Below are 27271 nucleotides of genomic sequence, written 5' to 3'. Positions count from 1 at the left end.
ACATTAAACAAGATTCCCCTGCCAGTCCTACTGGCTTTCCCCACCTTTAGAAGGCTAAGAAAGACTCGATCTACTCCTCTCTGCTGAAACCAAGCAGTCTGTCTTAAATCTCACCTCTTTCTTGGGCTTCCCATTCAGATGTGCCCCAGAGCACACTATGTCTGAAAGAGACTCTCCAGAAATAAGAAATATTCATTGGAGCAGAGAAGAAATTTGTTGGTCACAGAGAGGATAAGACTGAGTGACTTAACTTTTTATTTGTGGCTTTTACTCTAAACTGTATTGGCAAGAATTGCTGTTGAGATTGGGTTATAGGGAAAGAAAAAAGTGCCACGCCAAACCCAATCCAGCCCATCCTGCCAAGGAGCATAACATTCCTGGGGTTATGAACCAACTGAAAATGACTGATCCTAATTGATTCATTAACAGTTTCTAATGCATGCTGAATACATCGCTCATCATAAACAGTCCAAACTGCTGATTGAGGTTCATCCAAATTCATGAACACATACATGCATTGCATCTAACACAAGAAAGGACATTGATATGGTACACTAATATTCATTACTGGCATCTTGCAAGTAGCAATGGGGACAATTTGGGTCCTAAAAAAAAAAAAAAGTATGTTCTTATTATAGCTTTATTTCAAGGACTGTTTCTCATTAGATACAGTTTATACATTTTTGCACTATATAACAATGGAATATCTTCCAAATTATTCTTACATAAAATATATTACTGGTTCAAATGCTAATCTGACAATAGCTTCTCCAAGTTACATTTTGCTGAGTGTCAGTTTAGATCACAGGAAAAAAAGACAAAATGCCTTGGCAAAATACCTTACAGCAGTAATGCCTTTAAAAGTATTTTGAATACAGGAATTCTAATCCAATTTTACCGCAACATCAATCAAAAAGATAGTAGGGCATATGTATACACAGTTACACTGCTTTATGGGAATATAATTCAGAAATATATCTTAATTTTTCAAAGTGTGTGGTCCACTGTTTGAATCTAGGCCAATAAAACAAAATGCCTGCTGCTTTTCAACACACAATGGCATAGCAAGTTTTCGAAACCTCTAACTGCACTACAGTGATGGTCACTGTTCAAACAAAGTTCCTGGCAACCTCTAGGCCTGTTCAAGGGAAGAAAGGCTGCCAACGGTATCAACACAAAGAAAAATATGTTCACTGAATTGCACACATTGAGCTTCTAGGAGGGTTAACAGTTCTTGCCACAGGCTCTTGACTGTAGTTTACAATATCTGCCTTCACCACCCTCTGTCATAAAAGAAAACACAGCGATTATCAAGATATCAGAAGCAGATATTGTTCAAAGTGTTACTAAAAACATTTAACATGGCAATTATTTTAATGAACCCTAGAACACAGATGTGTTACTATGAAATATGTTTGTGCTAATAAAGAATCAGTACGAACAGACATATACTGTAGTACTCTTTTACTGGAAATTATGCAGAAAGACTTGTCTAGGTGTTCATTCTCATTCTAAATATTGATTTCTTGGTACTAGATGGAAAAAGTGTGCCTTGGTTGCTAAGTTTTCATGACAATTTTGTAAGGCTGATGTATGTATTAACATAACTCGCTTTACAATCATTAAACAGTATTTTCTTTCATGAGACAAGTTTTTTGTATTAAGTGTTGATGGTGGATAATAAAACAGTATCTGTTTAATAAGAATACTGTATGTGGTATTTTTGAATAACAGTCTATTGTTTAACTGGAAATTATTTGGTATATATTGTTAGCATGAAATGGAAATTTTTCACTTTTGCTGCCCTCATAGGAAATTGAAAACCAAAATAAAATTCTGAGTTAACAAAATGACATTTCAGCAAAGTTGTAATAGGCAGAAAATTTAAGGAGCAAAACAAATATAAAATCTAGATATCTCCCATATTATGTACTTCACACATCTATTAGTCAATCTATTAATTAAAAATGTAATAAACTTTTGATGGGGGGTTCTTTGGTGCATTTTGTATGTTGTGTAACCCTTGTACTTTACAAAGAATTTCTAAACGGATCTCATTCTGTATTTGTACACTAAAGATTCAAACCACATGAGCATTTTATCCGAGATTATATCTGTACAAAATCAGTTTCAGTTTGCTATCAACATGTTTGCCATTAGTAATAACTTCTACCAAACCACTAATGAACTACCTAAAACTTTAACTTTTGAACTTCATCCCATTTTAACTGGCTCATAAGCTACATTTTTGGATTACTATTGACGACATGTAACCAGTTAGGACATAAACATGAAATGAGCGTACCCAGTTTTCAAATCTGGACAACAAATCTAGAGGACCCAATTCCACGTGTAGTGCTCAAATAAGGAATCAGGTGTTCATTTTGTGCTGCTGTGTGTCAATTTGACTACCCAGCTTTGAAAACTGTCCCCAAAATATTAATGCATGATATTATTACAGAGCTGCTAGGAATTAATCAGTCTTTGAAATTTGATTTAATCTGTGTAAATGTTGTGAAGAGATATACAACATAGCTTCACTGTTAAGAGACATACAGTACAGAACATTTCAGAGTGGTATTCATTGTCATACTTACTACTTCATGGAAAAGCAAAGTAATAAAAAACACATTGATTTTTACCATGATACCTGAACTATTGCACTGAACAGATTTTACTCTGACAGTTGGCAGTGCTGTAGTGTTGGTTATCTTCTTCAGGATACTTCACTAGTTCTGCCCTGACAACATGCTGTCAACCACATGTCAATATAATGGACAAATAGCAAGGAGGAGAATGAAAAACAAAAAGAAGAAAATGGAGAGACAGATCAATAGCTGAAAAGAAGGAATGAATGACACAAATGACAGCACAAAAGCAAAAACAATTAACCAAAACAAAAATGCATTTCTTTCCAGGCCCCGTGCTGAATAAGAGACAGAGATATGCCTAGCAGAAAGTTTTATAGCTGGAGTTGGAGTAGCTGCTCAGTTTCTTCATCAATCATGCCCTCTCCCACAACCAACACAAAATAATCAGTTTATGCAACCAATAAAAATGTTTTGCAACTCAGACATGAAAAGGGATCGGAAAAAAATAGGGGGAGGAAGGGGAGAAAGAGGACAGACTCTTTCTTTGCCTCCAATCAATGTAAATGCTACATAGATCCACTTCTATTCACAATTATAACAATTGTATTAAAGATATGCATGCATCATTCCCACTACATAATTGTAGTACAATTCCAAAATGATAAACATAAAACCTCACATCCAAATGCTTTCAGTTAGTACATGTTTTACTTGCCAACTGTTCTTAATCACTTGCAAGTTTTGCTGAAGCAATCTTTCAGTGAAGTGACTGGGACATACAACTTGCAAAAGGAAAAGTAGAGGGGATGTGCATATCTGCATTTTATGGTTGAATTCCAATGACTCCAAATGAAGATTTCACCCAGGCTTAATAAAAAAATTCCTTCAATGTTCTTTGCCAAATATTTGCTTTTAGCAAAAACAATCAATCCTCTTCCCAAACCTCTCTTACCCTTTATAAAAAAAATTAATTAAAGAGTCTTCAGAATAAAAAATATTTATGCTTACAGGAGAAAAATATAAATAAACAAATCAAACAGTAATGCAAAATAGCAGGGGGAACCTACGACAGCAATTATATGGACTGCATCTACTCTCCTAATATTTCAGTTCTTACATAATTAAAATATATGTTTGTTACAAGTGAGGCACAAATGGGGGGAAACAATTTTGTATTTCTAAAGGAAACATCATTTAATATGGACATGAATATATAAACATTGTTTGCTGAAGATAACCTCTGTAAATAAAGCATATATGTAAAACAAGCAATAGTAATTGAACTAGACAGTAGAGTGTTTAGATTTATTAGCTGCTGAAGTACTCTGCTTAAGTTTTAATTGATCAACTTCATATCTTATCTGGTGGACAAGAGTCATGATTTACTAGACTTCTGGCCTGATGTTATCAAGAGAAGGGTTGCCAAATCCCATGTAAGGCGCTAGTAGGGGTTCAGCATTGAACAGTGTTATCTGACCTCACAGGACCTAATTTCTTCATACCAAGCTCTATGCTAGACTGAAGAAAAAGGATCCTTGCAATCAGTAAGCAATTAATTGTTCCCACAAATGTTGGTTTAAATCCCATTGTGTAAACATAGCTAGGTTAGTGACCCTTGTTTAAGTCACTTTGTGGCAGGAGACTGATTAACATAAATGACTTGGATTTTCTAAAGGAATTTCAGCTAAATAAGAAGAGAAGAAACAGCATGCAACATTTTTTCTTGCTAGCTTCACACCCATTACATACACATTGTGCATTTTGGGACATCTCTATATTAGATTGGAAGTATTATCCAAGACTCCAGTTTCTATCAACAATCAGATCCACAAGTTTGTTTATTTGGTGCAGGTGCTCCGAATTCCAGACCTTGCTTAATGCCAAATACTTTATTGTAGCGGGCTGGCACACTAGCACTACCATGCTAAATTGGCATTTAGTTCAAGAGAAAAACATATATTACTTAGAAAAATGTTAATTCTTGCCAATGCCCAGAAACAAAGTTGTACCTCATGCAGTTTCTATACTATGACTGGAAGTAAAAAAATATTGAAAGAAAAACATTTAATTAGTAAAGGAGCCATTTCCTTAAGTTTCAACAGCCCCTTGTGTTTTAAAAGAATGAGGAATTTGAGGGCTGAAAATAAGATGTAATGTGTAAATTCTTTGTTTTGGAACTCTTTCACCTTGAAAACATGCTCCAAGCTCCAGTCTTATGTAGATAGCTATCTACTTTTGTTTTATCTGGCCTTTAACTGACTATGGGTTTGGTTAGGAGGCACCATGTTCTAAAAGGCTGCACTTGTACCCAGTAAAGTCAACAAAAAAGTTTTGCTGTTGACTTTAATGGGACCAAGAGCTCCCTCCATCATGGCACAAGTGTTTTATATAGCTAACCCAAGCCTTCAAAACTTGTGTCAAGCTCTGCAAAATCATGATACTGGCTTAGAAACTATTATTTAAAAAAAAAAAAAACACAATACATTTGAAGTTGCTTTTATTTACCTTCTGGATGCACTGGAATCACATTTTGAGGTTTTTATCCATAATCATAAGGGTAAGAAACTTTTTTTTAATGACAGCTGAGATTCTTGTGCATAAAATCATGGAAGTCAGCAATGTTATTTTTGTAAAGTGTACACTTCGTGTTAAGTATTCAGACAACTTTTCAGACCTCATGATTCTGTTTTGGTTTGTGTTCCTCAGACACACAGATTCTTCACTTTTGGTGGTTATCAGAGTTCAATGTTGGGCTCAATATATGCAATTACAACAAAGAGTGGATCTATTACATTTTTAAAAAAAATAATCTCCATTTCTGTGAGAGTTAGAATGATAGTAAAGCAGCAGTTCCACTCTATTGCTTTTTTAGCAATGTATCTAAGTAGGTATTCCACTCACTGGACTAATTCCAAAGGCATCATTCCAGTATTTAAAACAATGCACATTTTTAAAAATAGAACCCAGTTCTGATCTTTGTTTAAAAATTCAAATAGCAGTAGTATCTGTGTTGCTATACAGGCAACCTAACTTTCACCAGATGCTGCTTGAATCGGAGTGCTTCAGAAACTTTAATGAATGTATTCTCACAACCCTTTTGTGAAATACGGAAGTTTCATACTCATTTTACAGATGGAGATATGAAGGAGATTAAGGGACTTGCCCAAAGTCACACGGGAAATCTGTGGTAGACCATGAAGAGAACCTACAGCTCCTGAATCCCATTCCAGTGCCTTAGCATCCAGATCATCCTTCCTCCCTGTCAAGAGCCCAGTTCCATGCTTCTAGAAAATATGAAGCCACATACTGCCCCATGAGAGTTTTCCAGTACAGGGACTAGGAAATCTACAATTTTCCTCTTATGAAATTTCCTTCCAATTCTTTTGCGAACACAAAGTTGAGGCTTGTCCCTTCCCCACTCCAATCTTGTGTAGCAGCCAGAGCATTCTGTCTCCTAGACCCACAGATTTCAAGATACCAGTGGGAGGCACTAGCCTCAACACAGCTCCCCAGGCTCCTTCCTTACTTTCTTCATATGGGCCCCACTGATGCTCATCTAAGAAAACAAACATCAATGAGAGTTATATTATTAGCAGGAATTGCTGTTGACCCAATGTAGGTGGAAGCCTTGCCAGATCCAGCAAGTGCTCTAGAGCTCTTACCTTTCAACTCTGCTCCCAAAGTCATAATACCACAGAGTTTGTAATGTCTTGAAATCATGGGACAATACAGTGGAGCTGCTGCTCTATCTACTTCAGGGCTTTGCCTCCTCTCTACCTTGGGTTCATACTGGAAGGTAGTATGTGGACCATGGTCAATGTTTAACTTATAGTTATGAGCCTCATGTAGGCTGTTACTTCTGCCATTTACCTCGTTCTGCCTGACCAATCCAAGATAGGTTGTTGAGCCATTTATTTTCCGAATATAATAGATAAGAAAAGTAGCTGAAATTTACATTATAAACCATCTTTGTCTGAAACTATAAGTTCCAATGAATTGGCCAGAAGAATTACAAACCATAAATATAATACTGAGGTGGGAAAAGGCCTTTGTAAGGTTGATATAGGTCGAATATAGCAAACTATGCATTCATGGTTTTGCATTATGTACAGGTCTTCAGAATATCTGATGGGCTTATTTTAGAAATCTACAACATTTTATATAATATTTGGCTCATTTCTCATATCCTCTTTTTAATTTGCAATGGTTTACGATCTATTTAATAGTTCTAGACAAAGTGAATTCACACCTAGACTATCAAAAAAGCATGAATATATTGCTGCTTTTGGCACTGCTGTGTGCAGATCTGAGATAAGAATGATGTTTCAATGTTGTAGAGTTAAAGAATAACTGATTTCCAATCTAAAGTATTATTTATACACAAATCATTATGCAACTTAGGGCTTGTCTACATTACCCGCTGGATCGATGGGCAACGATCGATCCAGCAGGGGTCGATGTATCACGTCTAATGTAGATGCAATAAATCGACCACCGAGCGCTCTCCCATAGACTCTGGTACTCCACCAGGGCGAGAGGCGCAGGAGGAGTCAACCAGAGAGTGTCAGCCATCAACTTACCGCAGTGAAGACACCACAGTAAGTAGATCTAAGTACGTCGACTTCAGCTACGTTATTCACGTAGCTTAGATCGATTTCCGCCCCCCAGTGTAGACCAGGCCGAAGAAAAGCAAATAGCACGCATCTCTCTCTCTCTCTCTCTATATATATATATATTATATGTAAAGACAAAAGGACATTGTTCTGATCTTTTCTATTTTTGTGTAGCATACAAACAAAAGTTTTTCATCGCTGTTCTCCTTTGCTTGTTGGGTGTGTACTGCACAATATATTTTGCTCTTCTATTGTTAAAAATTTCTAGCTATATATTTCAACACAGATTGTAAATATTGCCTTAGGGAAAGACTTCTTTTCTTATTATATGATTAGAAAATAGATTTATTGTATATTTAAGCAAACTAGAGAGCACGCTGTTCATAAAAGGGTAAATTTTTAATAAACATATTGTACTGAATTTTTTTGATTTTTTTTAAATAACTAGTAACTCAACAGTGGCCAACAGTGCAGCCCCTTGAACTGCTAGAAGAGACTGCTTTGAGTATAAGAAGTAAACTAAAAATATATGTATTATAATCTCATAACATCATGATACTATAAAAGTTAAACTCTGTATTTTAATCCTTATTTTCAGGGGTTTATGAAACTGTGTGTGTAAAATCCTTTTGGGGTGGATGTTTGCGCACACAGTCAACCTGAAAGGGAAATTATTTTTTTAAAATGGAATTTAGAAAAACTAGGAATGTTTTTAATGAGAGGATTGACATTCTTTTAAACGTTTTTCTCCTAAACACTTTTCCTTCATTAATGTGAACTAACTGCTTTTCCTATTCTGGGGACAAAAAATGGAAAAAAATATATTTTTTCTCAATTAATGCTATTGTGCATGTGACAAACACAGAATGACACAAAATGTTCGTCGTATTTTTTAAATATGGTCTTAGTCCAAAAGGGGCCTGCAGCAGCTGAACTATGTCAGGGGACGGATAGCTCAGTGGTTTGAGCATTGGCCTGCTAAACCCAGGGTTGTGAGTTCAATCCTTGAGGGGGTCATTTAGGGATCTGGGGCAAAAATCTGTTTGGGGATTGGTCCTGCTTTGAGCTGGGGGTTGGACTAGATGACCTCCTGAGGTCCCTTCCAATCCTGATACTCTATGTGCTCATACAGAAGTCACCATAGTCACATCCCTAGCTACCAATTTAGGAATGTGGGCAAGGGCTTCCTTAGGAGATCAAGCTTACAACTGTTGCTGGGATCTATTCTCTCACCCTCAGTCCCTATTGAAACTAGAGGAAACAGAACACAATCCCCCATATGTGATTGGAGAATGTCACTAAGATCAAATTGTCCAATGTGAAACACACCCAGTGTTAGTTCTTGATGGGCTTTTTTGCCACCAAAATTCTCCTGTTGTGTCCAATACACCAGTAATTAATTAATAGGACTAGCCACAAAACACAGCACTGAGGTATCTAACACACAGAGAAGCTGAATGCAATGAGATAGTTTAACACTGAAATATCTTTAAATGAAGATTTTTTGGGATTGGTACGTCCAGGAAGCTAATTAAAAATGCATATCACAAACCCTTCATAAAGGAATAAGCACCAATTTCTTCACAGCCATTTGAACATAATGGGCTTGATTCTCACCTGATATAAATCAGTGTCACATTAATGGAACTATGATGATTTACTGAATTCAGTAAAACTATGCTATACGTAGCACAGCACATGTCCCCTGGGGTTAGGGTTGAAACCTCTGATGTACAGAAGACCAGGACACCTCGGATGATCCTGAGCACATAAAACGGGACAGCTGGCAGTTTAGACTGAGCACCCTTACGGAGCTACCTCAAAAAAGGGATGATCCGGGGAAAACCTGAACAGGTGGCAACCCTACCTAGGGTGCCAGTACAACTGGGTTGCCTAATGCATTGGCATTAGAGGCTCTGGAGCCAAAACTCCAACCACTCCCCATCCACCCACCTGTGTAGGGTGGGGAGTAGTTACTTTGAAGAGGCTGCTTTTCCTTCTTTGGGATGGGCAGTCAACATAGAGGCAAAAAGGAAAGATTTGTGCCCCCTCACTTCGTTGTGTGGGTACAAAGAATGAACCAAAATCTGGCCTTAACATACTGTACTATATGGATGGATTTTTTTCCTGACTATGTGAACCACATGCAAGATCTTTTTCCACTTTAACAAGATAGTGTTTACAATTATGTAAATATGCAACATTTATATCCATATAAATTTATACCCTCTATTTCTTTTTTTAAAACCTCTAACTCTCTAAAATAAATGTTATTAAAAAATGTACAGAACTACAAATAAGGACATAAGTGCCATATAATCATATCTAGTGTTTAATTAAAGCATATGTACATTTGACAATGTCTCCGTTTCTATATATATCTATAACTATATACCTATATCTAATTAAACCCTCCAAGTTTGTTCCTGCTTTTGGATTTCTCAGTGTGTTCTGACTTGTGTTTTTGAGGACTGGAACTGTACATTTTTGTACCATGTAAAGTACTGAGCACACTTTAAATGCAATTAGTGTGTCAGGCACCATAATTTAAAAATACAATAAAACTATATATAGGTATATAAACACACACTTGAATGTATATAATATAGTTATGTTATTTTTAACCAGAAAAAGCTTTTGAATTTTTTTTTTTTCTAATTTAGTAGGACACAAATTTTGTAAGTTTAAAATGTTTTTAAACTACACATATATAAGGAATGAACATATATGGAAGGCTGTAATAGAAGCATACAACTGACTCAAGCACAAATGGGATGCAACTTACCTTGAAGGAAAATTTATTATTCATTTGTATTCAGATTTTTTTTAAACACCAAGAAAATATCTAATAAAAGCAAGGTATGCAGGACAATCACCTGTGATTGTTCCATTTCTGCTTTGTTTAATTTGATGCCAAGGATGTCAGCAGTAATTCTCTGAAAACACAGGAAGACCTACATAAAAAAATAGAGCGTAAATGATTAAAAACAGACATCCTCAAGTTACTTTTAAATACATCAAACCTTTCCTGAACTGTAAACAATGAGATATGCAAAAATATGACCTGTGCAAAACAGATCTGAAAATAACTTCATCTGGTAAATTCAATGCTGTTTAAAATAATTCAGCAATGATATAAGGGAATGAACAGCATGCTGGATTGTTAGGCAACACTTCTACTTTGTCTCCAGAGACTAAAGTTTAAACAAGCACTTATACAAAACCCCTTTCAAATATGATGGTTAGTGTTGCAAATATGAATACGGGTATTCACTAATGTTTGCTTGAAAAATATCTACCAGTGTATTGTGCAGCAGAAATGTGGGTTTCTGTACCTCAGAACAATAGGGTTTAGCATATACACCACTGGGGCCCCTATCCTGCATGTGATTAGTTCCCCACTTAAAGTTAGGCACATGTGTAAGTGTTTGCAGGACAGTGTCTTAAATCCATAATGGCTTTTAAGAAATAGCATTATCTCATTAACAACATGCGGGGCATTTATAATATGTGGCAGCCTGGCACTGAATCCGACTTGGACAATAAAACAAGATGGACACGTTGCATAAAACCCCTTTTAAAAAGTTAAATTTTCCCTAGACAAACACTTGGGCTGTGCCTATGCTACAAGATTACATCTTTTGTCCTTGAATTGGTTGGATACAACCAGTTAAAGAACCGAATCACATCCACACTGAGTTGATTTAAAAGTCCTTGCACTTTTGCCCTGCAACAAGAGATCCCTGATCTAAACCATTTAATTTGCAATGCTCTATGGATATCTACCACCAGTTCCCAGCACAGCTCCCAGAAGGATTGGATTCTAGGAGATTTGGAAAGTCCTCTGTTCTACTGTGGGACAGTAGCAAAAGAATTAGTTAAAATATTTCAGCCAGTCCATATCTACACTGGCATTAAAATGGGTAATACTGAACTCTTTTAGACTGAATACACTCACCCGGAAGATTTAAGAATGGAGTAGAAGCTTTCACTTTAACATTATAAGTAGCTGCTCACAAGAGAAGTAGATACTTCCGTGTAATGTATTCTTTTATGTTCAAGTATCCGTATGTTTCTGGCCAGCAAGTTAAAAAACTCAAAGAAACTCTATGAAACACTTCCATAAATTTGGGGATCAGTGAAAAAGAAAACTAGAAAGGCTCTTTCACAGATTTCAACATTAACTATATCAATTACAAAAAAAAACCTGTTAATTTGCTCATCACTGACAATGTATCAAATCAGTTTGAAAAGGAAATGCTGCCTATTTGAAAAAAGAACATATTATAGAATGTACCTACTATAGTGAGTATGACATTAAAATTGCAAAATGTTTAGTTTTGTTTGTTCTAAAACAAAAAGTTACATTTAAAAAAATTAACTAAATCTGACAAAGTGCTTGGAGCAAAATTTTATGAGAACCAGGTTTTATGGCCAATTTAGAAACCCCTGATAATCTGTGTTTATAACAGAAATGTTGATAGTCATAACTTAATAACCTCTATCACAAACCTATAAGATTAATTTTTGAATTTTATTATAATTTTATGTTCTTTGAATAAGAATCTTAAACCACAATATTTGATTACTCCATTTTTAAAACAATTCATTTTGTACATTAAAAATTATTTTTATTGTTTATTTTATTATTATTTATTATTTAATGATCTAGCCAGGGTAGTAAATCATTTATTAAATATGACGACTTCCACTAAGGAGATAGTGAGATTGTTTTTACGGCTTTTCATGCCCATTGCCATAATATCAAGATGTGTAACAAAAGTTAAACACAACACCATGTTTATTTAAATTGCCTGTTATAGTTTGCACAAAAGTTCTTCCTGTCTCATCTAACCAACCACACTAGCCCGATTATGGTTCACGGTCAAATAATGAATCAAAAATGCATTTTTAACTGTGTTCCAAAGATCAGTAAATTAAGCTTCAATGTACCACCAGAGGGAGTGTATCCGTTGGCTAGGGATCCTCTACTGAAAATACTGTCTCCAGACTTCAAGACAATACTCCTAGAGACTAGACTGGCAGCAAAGAGCGATTCAGCTCATCACAGCTGTCATGCTATGCATAGAAGACAAAGAGGCAGTGTGCAAGGTAGCCAGATCTCAAACAATTTATAGATTAGAGCCAATATGTAGAATTTCAAAGCAGATGAGACGTCACTGTAATTAACAAAGCATAATTATAACATACTATACCGATGATCTACTCCGCTAGGCAAGCAGGTGCACTCTGCAGTGACTGAAGTTCTGGATAGCTTGATAGTTGTAGTGCAGTGAACTTACCACATCACATTCCAGAGTTATAGTTTTCTAAAAAAATAATAATTATTTGATTTGTCTTACTTACAGAATCGCCTGTCTTGGCTGACACAAAATGGCTACTGAAACCATTTTCCTGGCAAAATCGTTGGTGTTTGTCAGTTTTCACTGTTCGCATGTGCTCCAAATCAACTATAAAAAGGTTCAAAGGAGAAATTATTATAATGGAGCCCATTTATTTAGATACCGGTCTCAGCAGTTATTCCTTGAAAATGCTTACAACAGATACAATCTTTCCTTCATACAAATGAAAACCTTTTGTTTTTATAATTATTTGCTAAAGGAAAAATAACCCATTACTTGAAATTTCTGTGTGTACATGTAAAAATAAATTACAATAAAAATTGAACTGTGAAATGCAATAAACTCATTTAAAAATAAAGGCCAAATTCCATGCTCAGGCGCATACATGCAGCTCCCATTGTCTCTATTAGGAGCCATGTACGTGAGTCTGAGGGTAAAACTAAGCCCCAAATGTTCTGCACGCAAATGTGATACACTATGAAAATCCTAATGTTATTCAAATACTGTTGCAAAATAAAGGTAAAGTTTAGAGATACATCTCTGCTTCCATATAGTTTGCTTCCAAATTAAAAATGTAAATGAGTTATAAAGAATGTTAATACAAAGTGGTACAGCAAAAATATCTGTTACATTAAAATCCACTAAAATCACACTCAATAAATATTAACAAATTTGTTTGGTCGTAAGCTTTCATGGGCTAAAACCCACTTCATCAGATGCATGCATATATATCTTCCTATTGTATTTTCCACTGCATGTATCTGATGAAGTGGGTTTTAGCCCACGAAAGCTTATGCCCAAATAAATGTGTTAGTCTCTAAGGTTCCACAAGTATTCCTCGTTCTTTTTCCTGATACAGACTAACACGGCTACCACTCTGAAACCTGAATAAATATTGACATGAAAGTGAAGTTTTCAATTCTACAAAGATATACTTCAGAAAGCTGTATTAAATAACATAAAAATACATATTTTAAGAGTGGGGTGCATTATTTTCATTTTTCCCATCCCATTGGAAGTAGAGCAAAGCTGTTAAACAATATGTTTCATTGAAATGCACTGGGTGCTTAAAACACAACATGGAACTCAAGTCTTGTACAGATTTTATTGTGTACATTCCAATTTCTCCAAATCTGATCCTAGGATAACTGGAAGCTATATTGAAAAGTTTCTCTTTTTATTGCATTACAGTCCCTATAAGGGTTTTGACTCAATGCCGTTGAATTATAAGGCAAATATATTCACAAGGATTTAAAGACAACTAGGCTCTTTGAGTCAATACAGGAAAAAAAAACTTAAACTGATTTCCTGAGGAAGGGACCCAACTGACTTGTAAAAACTTGTAAATTTGCAAATCTAGTAAGTCTGCATAATACTGTCATTTGACTATCAACTGAAAAAAATTTCTCATACTACATAAAAGGCTTTATTTAAAAATGATATTGGAGGTCTTTAATTTGTAGACTCTGGAGATTTTTTTCTGCAAGATTTTTGATCTAACAGGAGATTCCTATACCCCATTTATACAGCTTACCTTGGTAAATGTGGAGCTTTTTGCCACATGTTGCTTTTCCTTACACATCACTAAGGCCTTGTTTATAAGAACAGGCCTAAAATCATCCATTACCACAGGCATTAATTTGTGTAGGACTAAAATACTAAACTATTAACAGTAATGTTTATAGTACTGGTTTATCATAATATTGAAGCTAGAATACTTATTTAACAAAAAATAGAAAGAACAAATACAGTTAAGTCTCAAATTAAGTCAATAACCAATTAAAAAAAAAACCACGTGTACAGCTAATAAAGCAACTGCTTTTTTTTTTTCCTCTTGAAAAGAACATCTACTACATAAGGTGGCTTGTGCCAAGAAATCTTTTAGATGGAAAATATAGAATATTTTCTTTCACTATTTTTAGTCTTCACATTTTAGATGTAACATAGCTGTGTGGGAGGGAACTACACCACCACACCTGGTGGAGAACTATTTGAGAGGAGGAAAGGATTTTGTTTTTTTTTAATTCAACCTTAATGGGCCCAATTTTTAGAGAGGCCTCAGCCCAGCCCAGCCTCCAATTTTATTTTATTATATTTATTATATTATTAAAAGTGCATATCCAAATGCTATGCACCTGTACAAATACTGAACACACAAGATAAATTTGCTTAATACATTGACTCTGCCACTGATGCCATTTAAACCTACCAGTGACTCCCAGAGGAGTGACACCTCTCTCTCCCCCCAAAAATATTAGAGAATAGAGAAGTGCCACAGCATGCTTTGACAAATTCAGGATCTGTTGGTCTAAGGGAAGAAATTCCAAAGTCAGTGGCAGCCCCCTCACAAAAATTGCCCTGCAGCAGCCCCTTCTCCCTTTTAAACCAGGAGAGCTCAGTTCAAGCAGCTCCACTGATTGGAACTGCCATGGTATCCATCAGAGAGACGTTTCTTCAGGTAGCCAAGCCAAGGTCATTTAGGCCTCAGTTCAGCAAGGTACTTCTATATTGGTTTTTACTTAATTTCATCAGGAAATGTAAGGTACTGGGTAAGGGGTCGAAGGCCTTGATCCAGCATGGTTCTTAAGCACAGGCCTAACTTTAAGCACACAAGTAGTCCCTCTTCACCACCACCTTAAAATCCATGCTGAAACTATGTGAAAGCCAATGCAGCTTTTAGGGTAAGTATGTAACATACTATCTGCATAAAACTTTATTTCAGTATAAGAATGGTACTGTAGGTGGCTTGATCTGAAGGTTTAAATGCCATGTGGCTTTGTGCCCAGAACGAAAAATAGAACAATATAAACTACATCTCAGACAAATGAGAAAGAGGAAGGTTAACAGAGGAAGAACATGGAAAAGAAGAAGGAAAGGGATATGCTTGTATGTCTAACAGAGAACACAATTTGATTCTCTACATCTTTGGTTCTCTCTCTCATGTATTGAATTTCTTTTTTTTCCATTTTATGAACCTAGTGGGTAACATGACACTATCATCCATAGCTGTGAAGGTTGGCTAATCCATACATTTAATCCAGGTTGCTAAAACACTGAGTAAGTGTATCCAAAGTCACTTAAATGAAATTATTGAAGCAGGAAGAAGATAGCACCGAACTGGAACACATTCAGTGACAAGTTAAGAGACAAGATTAGATGGTGGCCATGTCTCCGCGGTGAGAGGAGGGGGGTGGGAAATGGATCCCTGAAGCCAGAGAAGAGTTTGTGGTAACTAACAAGGACAGTTTTAATCTGTGATGCATTCCACACTGTTCATGGAGGCTTACCCGTAACTAACTATTTGCTCATTTACTGTCTCATTCTATGCCCACCAGTTGAAAAGTACTGAAGAAATAAGATTGTTACATTAACAACCAAAATTACATTCTCTCTACAAGTGATTTGATTCCACAACAAGTTATTTAAGAATGTATTGTGGCAGTCAGTGATTCTGTAAGTAGAAATAACCTGTTCTCTCATGATACGGACAATTTTCTAGTCAGTACCAAGCACAGGATAGCCTACTGGATGGGGGGCGGGGGGGAAGCAGCAGACATGTTATACCTTTATTTTAGTAAGACTTTTGACACGGTCCATTATGACATTCTCATAAGCAAACTAAAGAAATGTGGTCTAAATGAAATTACAATAAGATGTGTGCTGGTACTAGTCAATATGTTTATTAATGACTTGGATAGTGGACTGGAGAGTACTCTTACAAAATCTGCAGATGACACCAAGCTGGGAGGGGTTGCAAGCACTTTGGAGGACAAGCTTGGAATTGAAAATACCCTAGACAAACTGGAGAATTGGTGTGAAATCAACAAGATGAAATTCCATAAAGGCAGGTGCAAAGTACTATTCTTCAGAAGGAAAAAATCAAATGCATAACTAGAAAATGTGGAATAAGTAGGTAGGTGGTCATACCGCTGAAGAGATCTAGGAGTTATAGTGGATCAGAAATTGAATATGAGTCAACAGTCAGATGCAATTTTGAAACAGACTAATAATTCTGGGGTGCATTAACAGGAATGTCGTATCTAAGACATGGGAGATAAAAGTCTTGCTCTACTTGGTGAAGGTGAGGCCTCAGCTTGAGTACCATGTTCACGTCTGAGGGCTACACTTTAGGAAAGATGTGGACAAACTAGAGAGAGTCCAGAGGAGAGCAACAAAAATGATCAAAGGTTTAGAAAACCTGACCTATGAGGAAAGATTAAAAAACTGGGCACATTTCATCTGGAGAAAAGAAGACTGAGGGGAAACCTGAATACAGTCTTCAAATATGTTAAGGGCTGTTATAAGGAGGACTGTGATCAACTGTTCTCCATGTCCCCTGAAAGCAAGACAAGAAGTAATGGGCTTAATCTGCAGCAAAGGCGATTTAGGTTAGGTATTAGGAAAATCTTTCTAACTATACAGGTCATTAAGTTCTGGAATAGGCTTCCAAGGGAAGTTGTGGAATCTCTGTCATTGGAGGTTTTTAAGAACAGGTTGGACAAACACACCTGTGAGGAATGATCTAGGTTTACTTGGTTCTGCCTCAGTGCAGGAGACTGGACTTGATGACCTTTCAAGGTCCCTTTCAACCCTACATTTTTATGTTTTTATTTTTGTCTTCAAAACTCCTTTTATGTGTTACTACTCAGCATGATGGAAGAAGTGCCCCGCCATATTGGAAACCATTATTCCTAAGTGCCTGCTGTGAAATATTTCCTATTTGGGGGAATAACTATGCTTGCTTGCTACTACATCATACAGTGATAGATGAACTAAAAGTACTTTCAGACAGATAATTTCTTAAAATTTATAATAGGAAGATGGAATTCAAGCAATACTTCTGAATTTTCATATACAAAGATGATATTTTGCTGTGCAAAAGCCATGTTATTCGCACACAAGGAATGGCTTACCTGCTGTATAAGAGCGATTCAGTCCAAAGTTTCAACTAAAAACCTGCTAGAATAAATAACACTATATCTGCATTTCGAGGAATGCGAAACTCTGGTTCTGATTAAATCAGATGGCATATGGACTTACAAAACCAAGTAAACAGACTTTTGTTTAAATATCTTTTCAAGTTATAGTTGACAGGAACAGAATGCATAAATGGGTTACGCACAGGGCTGGTCTTGACCTGAATAAGGGATGTATATTAACACTACTTTTGCAGTCTATTGGATGTAGGTACCCATTTGGAGGTCCGCTATAATCTGTGAGCAAGCTTCAGCCAGAATTTGGCCCAGAATTCTTTATCTTGAGAGTGTATCTTTCTTTGAATTAATAGCAACAGGAACAGAGCAGATGACTGGCTAGTTAGGCTCCCTTATCATGGTGAAGATATTGGCTCAGAAATGATTCAGAATGAAAAGTAACAACTGCTAAATTACCAATACCACTTCCTGAAACACCTAGGCTTCCTTTTATCAGAGGGTAGCTGTGTTAGTTCTGATCTCTATTGATGCTACTTAACTTGGCACACTTGAGAAGATCAGAACTTTGGGTTGTAAGTGATGAACAACATCTAAGTCTTCCTCCAAAATACTGCTGTTTGTCACATTTATTTGCAGTGAAAAGGCTGAAAAGCAATGCAGAACCTCAGAAAGTAAAAGAAAGCAGAGTAGAGAATATGATATTATACGTATAGTATGTATCACACAAGAGTATGAAAAATACTGAGCAAAAACAAGAAAACAGAATATGTTCTCAGTCATCACAGCATAGCTTTATTAGTGCAATTAGGAATAAGCCACGGTACTTTTCTATAACTAGGTTAAACCAAGGTGCATTGGTACAGGCAAACACTGGTAAATGTCAGATGAAATGCAAAAAGACCTGTGCAACCTCCAGAGCGCCTCAGTCTTGATCGAATGCTTCTGCTATTTCTGCCTTGAGCCTCTCCCAAGCACAAGCTTCCAGCTGCACTAAAATCAGTCATAGCTTTGGGATGTGGACACCAGAAACTAAACTGATCCTAAACTCATTTCATTTGCACCATTTAGGTGGCAACCCCGATATACGAAAATAAAAAAAAAACTTGCAGCAGACCACTTACCAACTGTCTTTCATTTACATTCCAATCCACTGTAAACATGCAAAAATCTAATAAACAAAACAGTTTAATTAGCTCTAGTGCATTGATTTCAAAAAATAAAGCAGGGACTAATTTTACTAGCTTAGCAGAAGTTGATTTCAACAAATAAAAACCTGACACCAAGTCCCAGTAGGGACATGTTTATTGTATCAAAATAAGACTTAGTAATAAAACATGTTTAATGTAACTTACTATATAGAGCTGTAATAAAGCTGGTAACTACTGTGACAGGTCAATAAGTGCCAAAAGATGTTTTATTGGGCAATCAGTAAAATACTATATGTTATGGTAAAGATATTTCAAAAATAGTCAGCCATCTCACGGCTGATAAATGACAAGTTCTGAGAATAACAGTAACAACTCACAAAAGCTACAAAAACCAATAATTACACATACTTTCAAATGGCCCTATGCCACAGAGAGAGAAGCAATTATGCAGAAATACAGTTCAAAGGCCCACACAGATGGAAAAGTAGCTACATATAGTAGTAATCTCCACTCACCATGTGGCTGCCAGCATTCTGCACCAACACCACCCAGAACTCCACAGGGAATATGAGAGTTTGCTGGATTAGGGGCGGGGCAGGGCAGGGTTACAATTCTGCATAAATGCCACACAACAGTGTAGGGAACAGGAGCATAGAGCTCACAAGGCAATCTAAAGGCAGCTCAGGAAACAGCCATGATGCTTGTGTTGGGTGGTGGGAGCAGTGGAGAGGATCAGGCACTATGCATATTAGGTAAGACCAGTGTATGTGTGTGTTTAATGGTTTGCTGGGATTTCTCATGGATCTCCAGACTATTCATCTAACGTATATGGCACCACTGCCATATAGAGAACCTGAACTATGCTTATGTCAAGGTATTGTATCTACCACTAATTGCTAGGCTACCCATTTTTTTAAAACCATATACATTAACACATTTGATCTGTAAAGGTAATTTCACAAGGGCTTCCCCAGTCTAAATCTGATACCCCTTTAATTTAAAAATGTACAGTTGTGCTAACTGTATTTGAGGGCATCCATCATTAATAGACAATTCTCATATTTATGCTTAAACTTTCACATATCAATGTTACATTATTTGGCATATAAGTATGCACTATATAGTACATGCATTTACAACTATCTGATTTTATCATTAAAATGGACAATTTCACAATTTCATATTTAACTGTAATTAAGGGTAGTTTAAGTTATGAATAAACATTCTTATTAATCTATAGCCCTGCTTATAAGTATATTCTTTTACAGAGTATGTTGTGGAAAATGAAATATAAATCTTTCTGCAAAGTATTTGCGGCTGTTCATACAAGTTATAAAATTACACAAAGTATAAACAATGAGCTATCACAATTAGCCCACACAGACATGACAAGTAAAATGCACTAATAATTTATTAATTTCATTTACATGTGCTTAATATTATGTACATATTTTCTCTTCTAAAATACTCCTGGGTCACTATCTAAATGGCCAGTATATAATATTTTTTCTTTTTCATCTTATTTGCTTACTATAGCGTCAGATAGCCTTTTTCACTAGAAATTTTTAACTCGAGCATCTTAACTCAATCACACAATAAAGTGATGAAGTGAATTGTCTTCATACTGGTTTGTATGAGGAAACAATGTAGTTCAAACACTACAGTCATTTTAACTTCACCTCAGATACTTAAGGTTCATGTTTTGTTGTGCTTAGGTATTAATGCACTAGGGAGAAGGAGAAGGGGCACCACCATAGCAGAAGTGCTTTAATATATCATGCCTTAAGGCATGATGCCACTGGGGTATTAGGAGATATATGCTGGGCAACAGGATTTACTGCACCTGTTTAATAGGTCTAGCTGGCATGCTCTTTAGCAATGTCCTACCAGGCTGCTGACTGGCAGGGCCCAAAGTCCTAGCCAGATACAGTCCCTTCTAGGCCACTAGTGCTATCTGGTTCCTCCCCTTGTATTTCCCAGCACCCCAAAGTTATAGCTCTCTTCTGCCTGAATCTATTACTCTATGCCCTATTGCTCCCCAGCTAAGTCCGGGAGCTACTAATTAGCCCTTAAATTTAACAACTATTTGGATGCGCCAGATAGAGGAGATGTATTATGTAAGATTTTCAGGCTGAGTACATTGCCATTTTCTGGTTAAACATAAGTTTTCATTTAAAAAACAAAACTTATCTATGATATTTAGATAAAAGGGTAAACACGACATATGCAGGAGTCATATGCATTAATCAATCACCTAGCTGCATTATTTCAGTATTAGATCATTTCTTCTCATTACTGCTATATACTGTGTATCACCTACAGAGAGAGACACTGCTTTTAAAAAACTAGCTTTGACTTGACACTTGTAAATTAGCATCAATATAATGCACTCTCCTTTACAAGATAAACAATGGAACCTTAGTGTCAGAATGGGAACTGCAACCTTTTATACTTAAATTTCTATTAATGCTTGTAATCCTTTTCTCACACTAAAACTGTATCAGATGCCAAGAAAAGAACACACTTTCAGTGAAGTCCTGGTGAAACGTATACCACCCGTCTGACTTAAGGAAGCTGAAAGTGAAATATAAATATAGTTCCAGTACAGATTTTCTCAGTAATTTTTTAGGTTATCAAGAAAACATCTAGAGTGTTGATCTGGTTATACTCATTTCAGACAAACTACATGTCACATTAACTACCTCCAGGAAGTTATTCCAAACACAAAATAAACTGTTTATGCCCCTGCTCAGATAGATAGCATGACAGATTGTTATTAGTTGAAGACAGATGAAATACATTAATTTGATTGCAAGCATGTGTTTACTTTCTCACTGTCATATACACTCTAATGCTGATGCTTCTTTATGAGGACATAGTAACAAATCAGATACCATATTAGAAGAATTGTTAAGGCAGAGTAATAATAGCTAGTGCCATATTTTAGCATTTTAGAAGAGCTATTACTTTGCCTCTTTCTCCTACAAAACCATGAAAATATCTAAAAATTATTTTTTACAGAATACCGGAAATTGATAGCTCAAAAACTCCAGTAATCTACACAATATATTTTTAAAGCTTTATCCTTTGTAGGAAATCACCGGTATAAAAAATATGCATTTCAGAACAATTGAAGAAAAACAGCTCATTTTATAATTTTAACTCTTTTTAAACCAAGGACCAAATTCAGGCAGAGTGCTAGACATAGGCACAAGAAAAATTATGCCTACTAGAGGGAATATAAGGTGGAAATTTTTCATCACAGTCCTGGCTCCTCTAAAACCAGAAAGGCTTGATAACAGGAGCTTCAAAAGGGTATTCTGCATGGTTTTGTGCACAGACTTCCTTTTGTAGATACACCTCCTGAGCATAGCACCAGCATATGCATATAAAAACTATGAAGATTACTCTTGCTTCTAAGACAAGTAATGTGCACCAAGGTTTTGGATCTGTGGTGGGGGTTTCTTAGAATGAAGCACACAGTAAATCAGCTTGGCAACATATGTACACGTACGTATTAGATCATTCACGCAATGGGCCTAATAGTTGTTTCTAAGACATGAACCAGCCAAAGTTAAACATAATGGGGCAAGTTTTCCTTTATTGTATTTTTTATGTTCATTGTAATGGTTTTAATCTAGAGATTAATCTTCTGAAAGGAAAATAATCAGATTTAATAAGAACTGTCAAGTCATATTTAAACAGATTATTATTTAAGAAATGCCAGCATTCTTTTCTCATTAAGGCTTCAACAAATATATTAGTTCTTGCACATTATTAGCAACAACACAATATTGAAAAATACAGTGCTTCCAGGATTTAAATTCAGCATCAGTCAAATAGTAAGAGCAGATTCCAATGAGAAGCAACAAGCCAACTGTGTAAATCTCTGGAGGATATCTGCGAGCAGCAGGGGTGAAAGTAGGCCGGTACGGTGTACCGGTAAGAAGCCGGTACCGGCCCGTACGCAGCCAACATTAAAGTGCTGCCGCAGCAGTGCTTTAACGTCACTGCCCCTTTTGCCCCCGTCGGCGGCCCTGCTGGTAGAGACTATACCGGCAGGGCTGCCTACAGCTGGGGGTTGGGGGAGCGAAAGAGGCAGCTGCCTAGGGTTACCATATTTAAAAATTAAAAAAAGAGGACACTCCATGGGGCCCTGGCCCTGCCCCTTCCCCGCACCAACTCCGCCAGTTCCCCGCCCCAACTCCACCCCTTCCCCAAAGTCCCCGCCCCAACTCTGCCCCCTCCCCTGAGCGCCCCGCATTCCCCCTCCTCCCTCCCAGTCACGCGAAACAGCTGCCCGAGCGCTACCGGCTTCACAGTTTGCCGGGCAGCCCCCAGACCTCCAGACCCTGCGCCCCCGGCCGGGCACTTCCCCAGCACAGCCAGAGCCCGGGAGGGGAAGCCCCGGCCAGGGGCGCAGGGTCTGGAGGTCTGGGGGCTGCCCGGCAAACCGTAAAGCCGGTAGTGCTCGGGCAGCTCGGCTCTTCAGCTACACAGAGCTGAGGTGTCTGGGGGGAGCAGCAGCAGCCGCCGCCGCGGGGGAATCAGCCTGCAGCTCGCAGCCTGCCGGAGCCGCTCTAAGGTAAGCAGGGGACTAGTATTTTCCCAGACACGTTCGGCTTTTTGGCAATTCCCCCCGGACAGGGATTTGAGGCCCAAAAAGCCGGACATGTTCGGGAAAATCTGGACGTATGGTAACCCTAGAGCTGCCCCGGGGATGGCAATTTAAAAGGGCCCGGGGCTCCTGGCCACCACCACTGCTACCACAACAGCGTCCGGAGCCCTGGGCCCTTTTAAATCGCCGCCGGAGCCCCAGGCGGCACGGGCCAGGCAGCATGGATGGGCTGGCTGGGGGAGGCTGTCCCCCAGCCCCGCCCCATTCTGCTCAAGGCCCCAACCCTTCCGTGGGCCTGGAGTCGGACTCCTGTACCGGTAAGTGTTTCATATTACTTTCACCCTTGGCAAGCGGGCTTTAGTATGGACATGCCAACATGTGTGTCAAATGTTTGGTACCTCAGGAAATATTTATTTTAAGGAAATATGTTGATATTGCTTGCAAACAACCTTCTTAGCATTTTTAAGGGGATAAAATGCAAAAGAAAGTAATTCTAAAAGGGAGAAAAGAATATGCTTAAATTTGTTTTCAAAACTAAAATAAAAAGATACAAGAAGTTTATATAACAATTTACTTAGACGCACTGAAAGAGAGAACATTACATAGTGTAGATGAAAGATATTTTTCTCAACTGGACATTTCCCTCTTATTTCATTTTTGATACATTCTTGGCACAAAATTTTACAGGCACCAGAGAGTCATTAACTGAACAGACTAAGTCTATACAGATAATTTGAACTTGATCTCTTTTGTGTTTTGCTTTGCCTTCATGTCAGACACATCTTTAGTTCTTAATCCTATCACTTACACAAATGCTTTAAGAAACAAGGATGATGTTCAAAAAAGAAGACAGTATTAATTAGACAGATCAATTGAGTTAAATTGAAATATATTTTAATTTCAAACATATCACAGGAACAATGATCTATCCTTCACTTTTCTGAGGGAGTGAGGGAGAAGGAGACAAGAATTCAAGCTTAAAGCTTTCTGTTGATTTTGGTTTGTCCCATCGCCAGCCATTGAGCCCCTCAATTCCTAGCGTGACTAAGAGCTTATTAATGCAGGGACATTCAAGAAAGTAAAGACAAATTAATTAAAGATATGAAGTTAAAGTATATTAAACTGTTGTGTGGACAATCTCATTCAGAAGCAATGTCGCCTTTGTATGCTTTAGCTTAATCTCAAGGATATCCGGGTACTTACATTGCCCTCATCACCAGAGTATCTGAGTGCTTCACAATTATTAACAAGATTTTTTCCTCACAACACCCCTGCAAGGTAAGGAAGTGATAGCCTCATTTCACAAATTGGAAAATGAGGTATAGGGTAGATGAAGTATCTTGTTCACGGTCACACAGAAAGTCTCTCATTGAGGCAGGAACTGAATTCTGTTCTCCTGAGTCCAAGTCTGTTGCTCTGTCCAACATACTATCCTTCCTGCCACTGACTCCTTGGCACCTGTGTTCAGATTCGCACCACGGTGCCAATCAGTAAATACTGATTATTGGTTATTTTGTGATGAAGGCACTTGACCAATGGAAGTTAGTTGCATAAATTAAAACTGTTACTTCCGTCTCAAACATCAATATATGTATAACTAAGTTTTAAACGTAACTATATGCGGGGAGGGAAGAAAGAAAGAAAGAAAACATGACCTGTGCTGGTGATGAAAGAAGAAAACCCAAGACTAACCTTTTTTTGCTGGATTTGTATAATTATATAAATCATTCACGATGCCACAGTGATTACCGCAGTATAAATGTCAAGGTCAGTAAAACAATTTTCTATGCCATATTTAAATGAAACAAAACAAAACAGCAAATCCAAGATACCCAAATTTTATAGGATGTGTTGGTGGGTATCCAATTACAGTAACTCCGCCCACGCCACCCCTGCCCACTCTTTGAGTGATGTGGAGGGGAGGATTTACTTTACAGAAATGCTGGTTTTAAAACCTTTTAAATTGGTGTTTAATTCCATGATGATTGCACTTCATTCTTTCAATTTAATTCAAATTAACCTATTTGGACAATAAATGCTCTTTTCCAGTAAATATAAATTCAAGAAAAAGTATTTTCCTCTAGAATGAAGAGACTTAGTAGCTGTTCCCAAAACTTTACTGTGCTTGCTCCCTATTTAATACCATCACCATGTGCCTTGAAACACAGATGACTGGCAGAAAAAATATCAGAATCCTCTGTAATCTACAGTGAAAATATATTTCAAATATCACAGACACCATGGATGAGTTTAAATTAATTTGGTTAATCTACTAATGACATACTGATAAACAATTAATAAAGACATTATTTGGTGCAAAAAGCAATGTTTCTTTGTAAGAACTGACATTAGAGGCTACTCTGTACTGCATAAATTAAACAATATAATGAAATACAGAATTTACAGTTACTACAATAAAACCAATGCAAAAGCTAATAATGTATATCCAATATTTAGCTATTTTATAAACAGTGTAGCTCACACGAAGAAAAATATATTAAGGTACTAAGGTTACTGAAACCCAAACTGAATGAATATTTTCCTGTAGAGTTCTTTCAGCTCTAGTCAAAGGCATGAAAGATGTAATGTACTAAACAATCAGAAGATGGTGCTAGTCCAATATATCTATAAATGAGCCAAGGATGGATCAAGAACAGGAGTACTTGTGGCACCTTAGAGACTAACAAATTTATTAGAGCATAAGCTTTCGTGGGCTATAACCCACTTCTTCGGATGCATATTGAGTGAAACATATCGAGGAGATACATATACACACTATATATACACACTATATATCTCCTCGATATGTTTCACTCAATATGCATCCGAAGAAGTGGGTTGTAGCCCACGAAAGCTTATGCTCTAATAAATTTGTTAGTCTCTAAGGTGCCACAAGTACTCCTGTTCTTTTTGCGGATACAGACTAACACGGCTGCTACTCTGAAAGGATGGATCAGCTTCTCTTTCAACATCTCTCTCTACATTTTCCCCAATTTGGATGCATCTAAAACAATATAGTTGAATTTACTTGCCCAACGAATAGGTATATTCATTACAAGTTAAATGCTAGTAAGCAGCATGTCCTATTAATGAATTTTACTATGAAAAATTCATTAATTTTTAGTTAATCTAGAAATAATTATTTGTCTGTATATTATCTATATAAAGATCATTAGAATTTAATAACTTCACAGGATCTCAGGATTTTACAGAAAACTTAAGGGAAATTGTCTTTACAATAACACAAAGCACTATTTTCAACTCATAAGTGTCTAGTGGTGAAGTCATACTTCTCCCAAATCCCCGCAGTCGATGGTAAAACTCTCACTAACTTCAACACAGGATTTCAGCCTCAGAGTTCAAGGGTGACTTTATCCAGACTCCTGGAATTATCTCACTATTAAATTAATATGAAGAATTAATTAAATATTTAAAGATAAATATTTCTGGTCTAAGGTTTAGATACTGGCATGTAAATATAGGCATATCCCAAACAGAAAAGTGTCCCCTTTGAAAAGGCTGCAGCTGCTGTAACTGTTGCTATAATGAAACACAAACATCATGCCAAGAGTCTTGTAGGCATCTGTGCACAAAAGTAACATAAAATAGGACTTGATGTGATAGAGAAATTTTATCCTTACATACCAATTTATTAATATATGCCCACTTGAAACGAATGCATTAAGAGCAAATCTCAGAACAACACATTCCATGGATTCTCCGATATGAACTGCTCATGTGAACAACTCCTATACACACAAAAACCCCTCTCCTACACACACAAACCCCCCTCATATCACACTTCTTATCTTTAGATATCAAACCAATCTACAAAGAAAGGTAAGTATAATTAGCCATATTATACAGATGGGGAAACTGAGGTGCATAGAGCTGACATGACTTTTCCAAAATCACATAGGTCAGTGGCAATCAAGAATAGAAGTTCAGAGAAGCAGTTCCCTCACAAGCTCTGAGTCCAGCCTTCTTAGTGGTGGCTGCTGCGT

At 37.0% G+C, this 27271-nt stretch overlaps 1 protein-coding gene across 2 annotated transcripts in view; it reads right to left on the bottom strand.

Annotated features, from left to right (window-relative positions):
* Positions 1-343: 343 nt before the first annotated feature.
* The window catches only part of RAB28 (RAB28, member RAS oncogene family), an 88801-nt gene continuing 61873 nt past the window's right edge, over positions 344-27271 (bottom strand). The window contains exons 5-8 of one of the 2 annotated variants that reach the window (XM_024202211.3): positions 12572-12675; positions 10081-10158; positions 2651-2751; positions 1202-1283 (exon numbers count right to left, since the gene is read on the bottom strand). In XM_024202211.3, coding sequence (XP_024057979.2) covers positions 2656-2751; positions 10081-10158; positions 12572-12675 — 278 coding nt within the window. In that variant the 3' untranslated portion in view covers positions 1202-1283; positions 2651-2655. Of the gene's footprint in view, positions 1284-2650; positions 2752-10080; positions 10159-12571; positions 12676-27271 lie in introns of both variants that reach the window. The other variant, XM_024202212.3, reaches the window with a different exon arrangement.

This window comes from Terrapene carolina, unplaced genomic scaffold (genome assembly GCF_002925995.2).
Source record: "Terrapene carolina triunguis isolate 2854851 unplaced genomic scaffold, T_m_triunguis-2.0 Scaffold66, whole genome shotgun sequence".
Classification (NCBI taxonomy): domain Eukaryota; kingdom Metazoa; phylum Chordata; order Testudines; family Emydidae; genus Terrapene; species Terrapene triunguis.
Note: the sequence above shows the minus strand (reverse complement) of the source record. Positions and strands in the feature narration are given on the sequence as shown.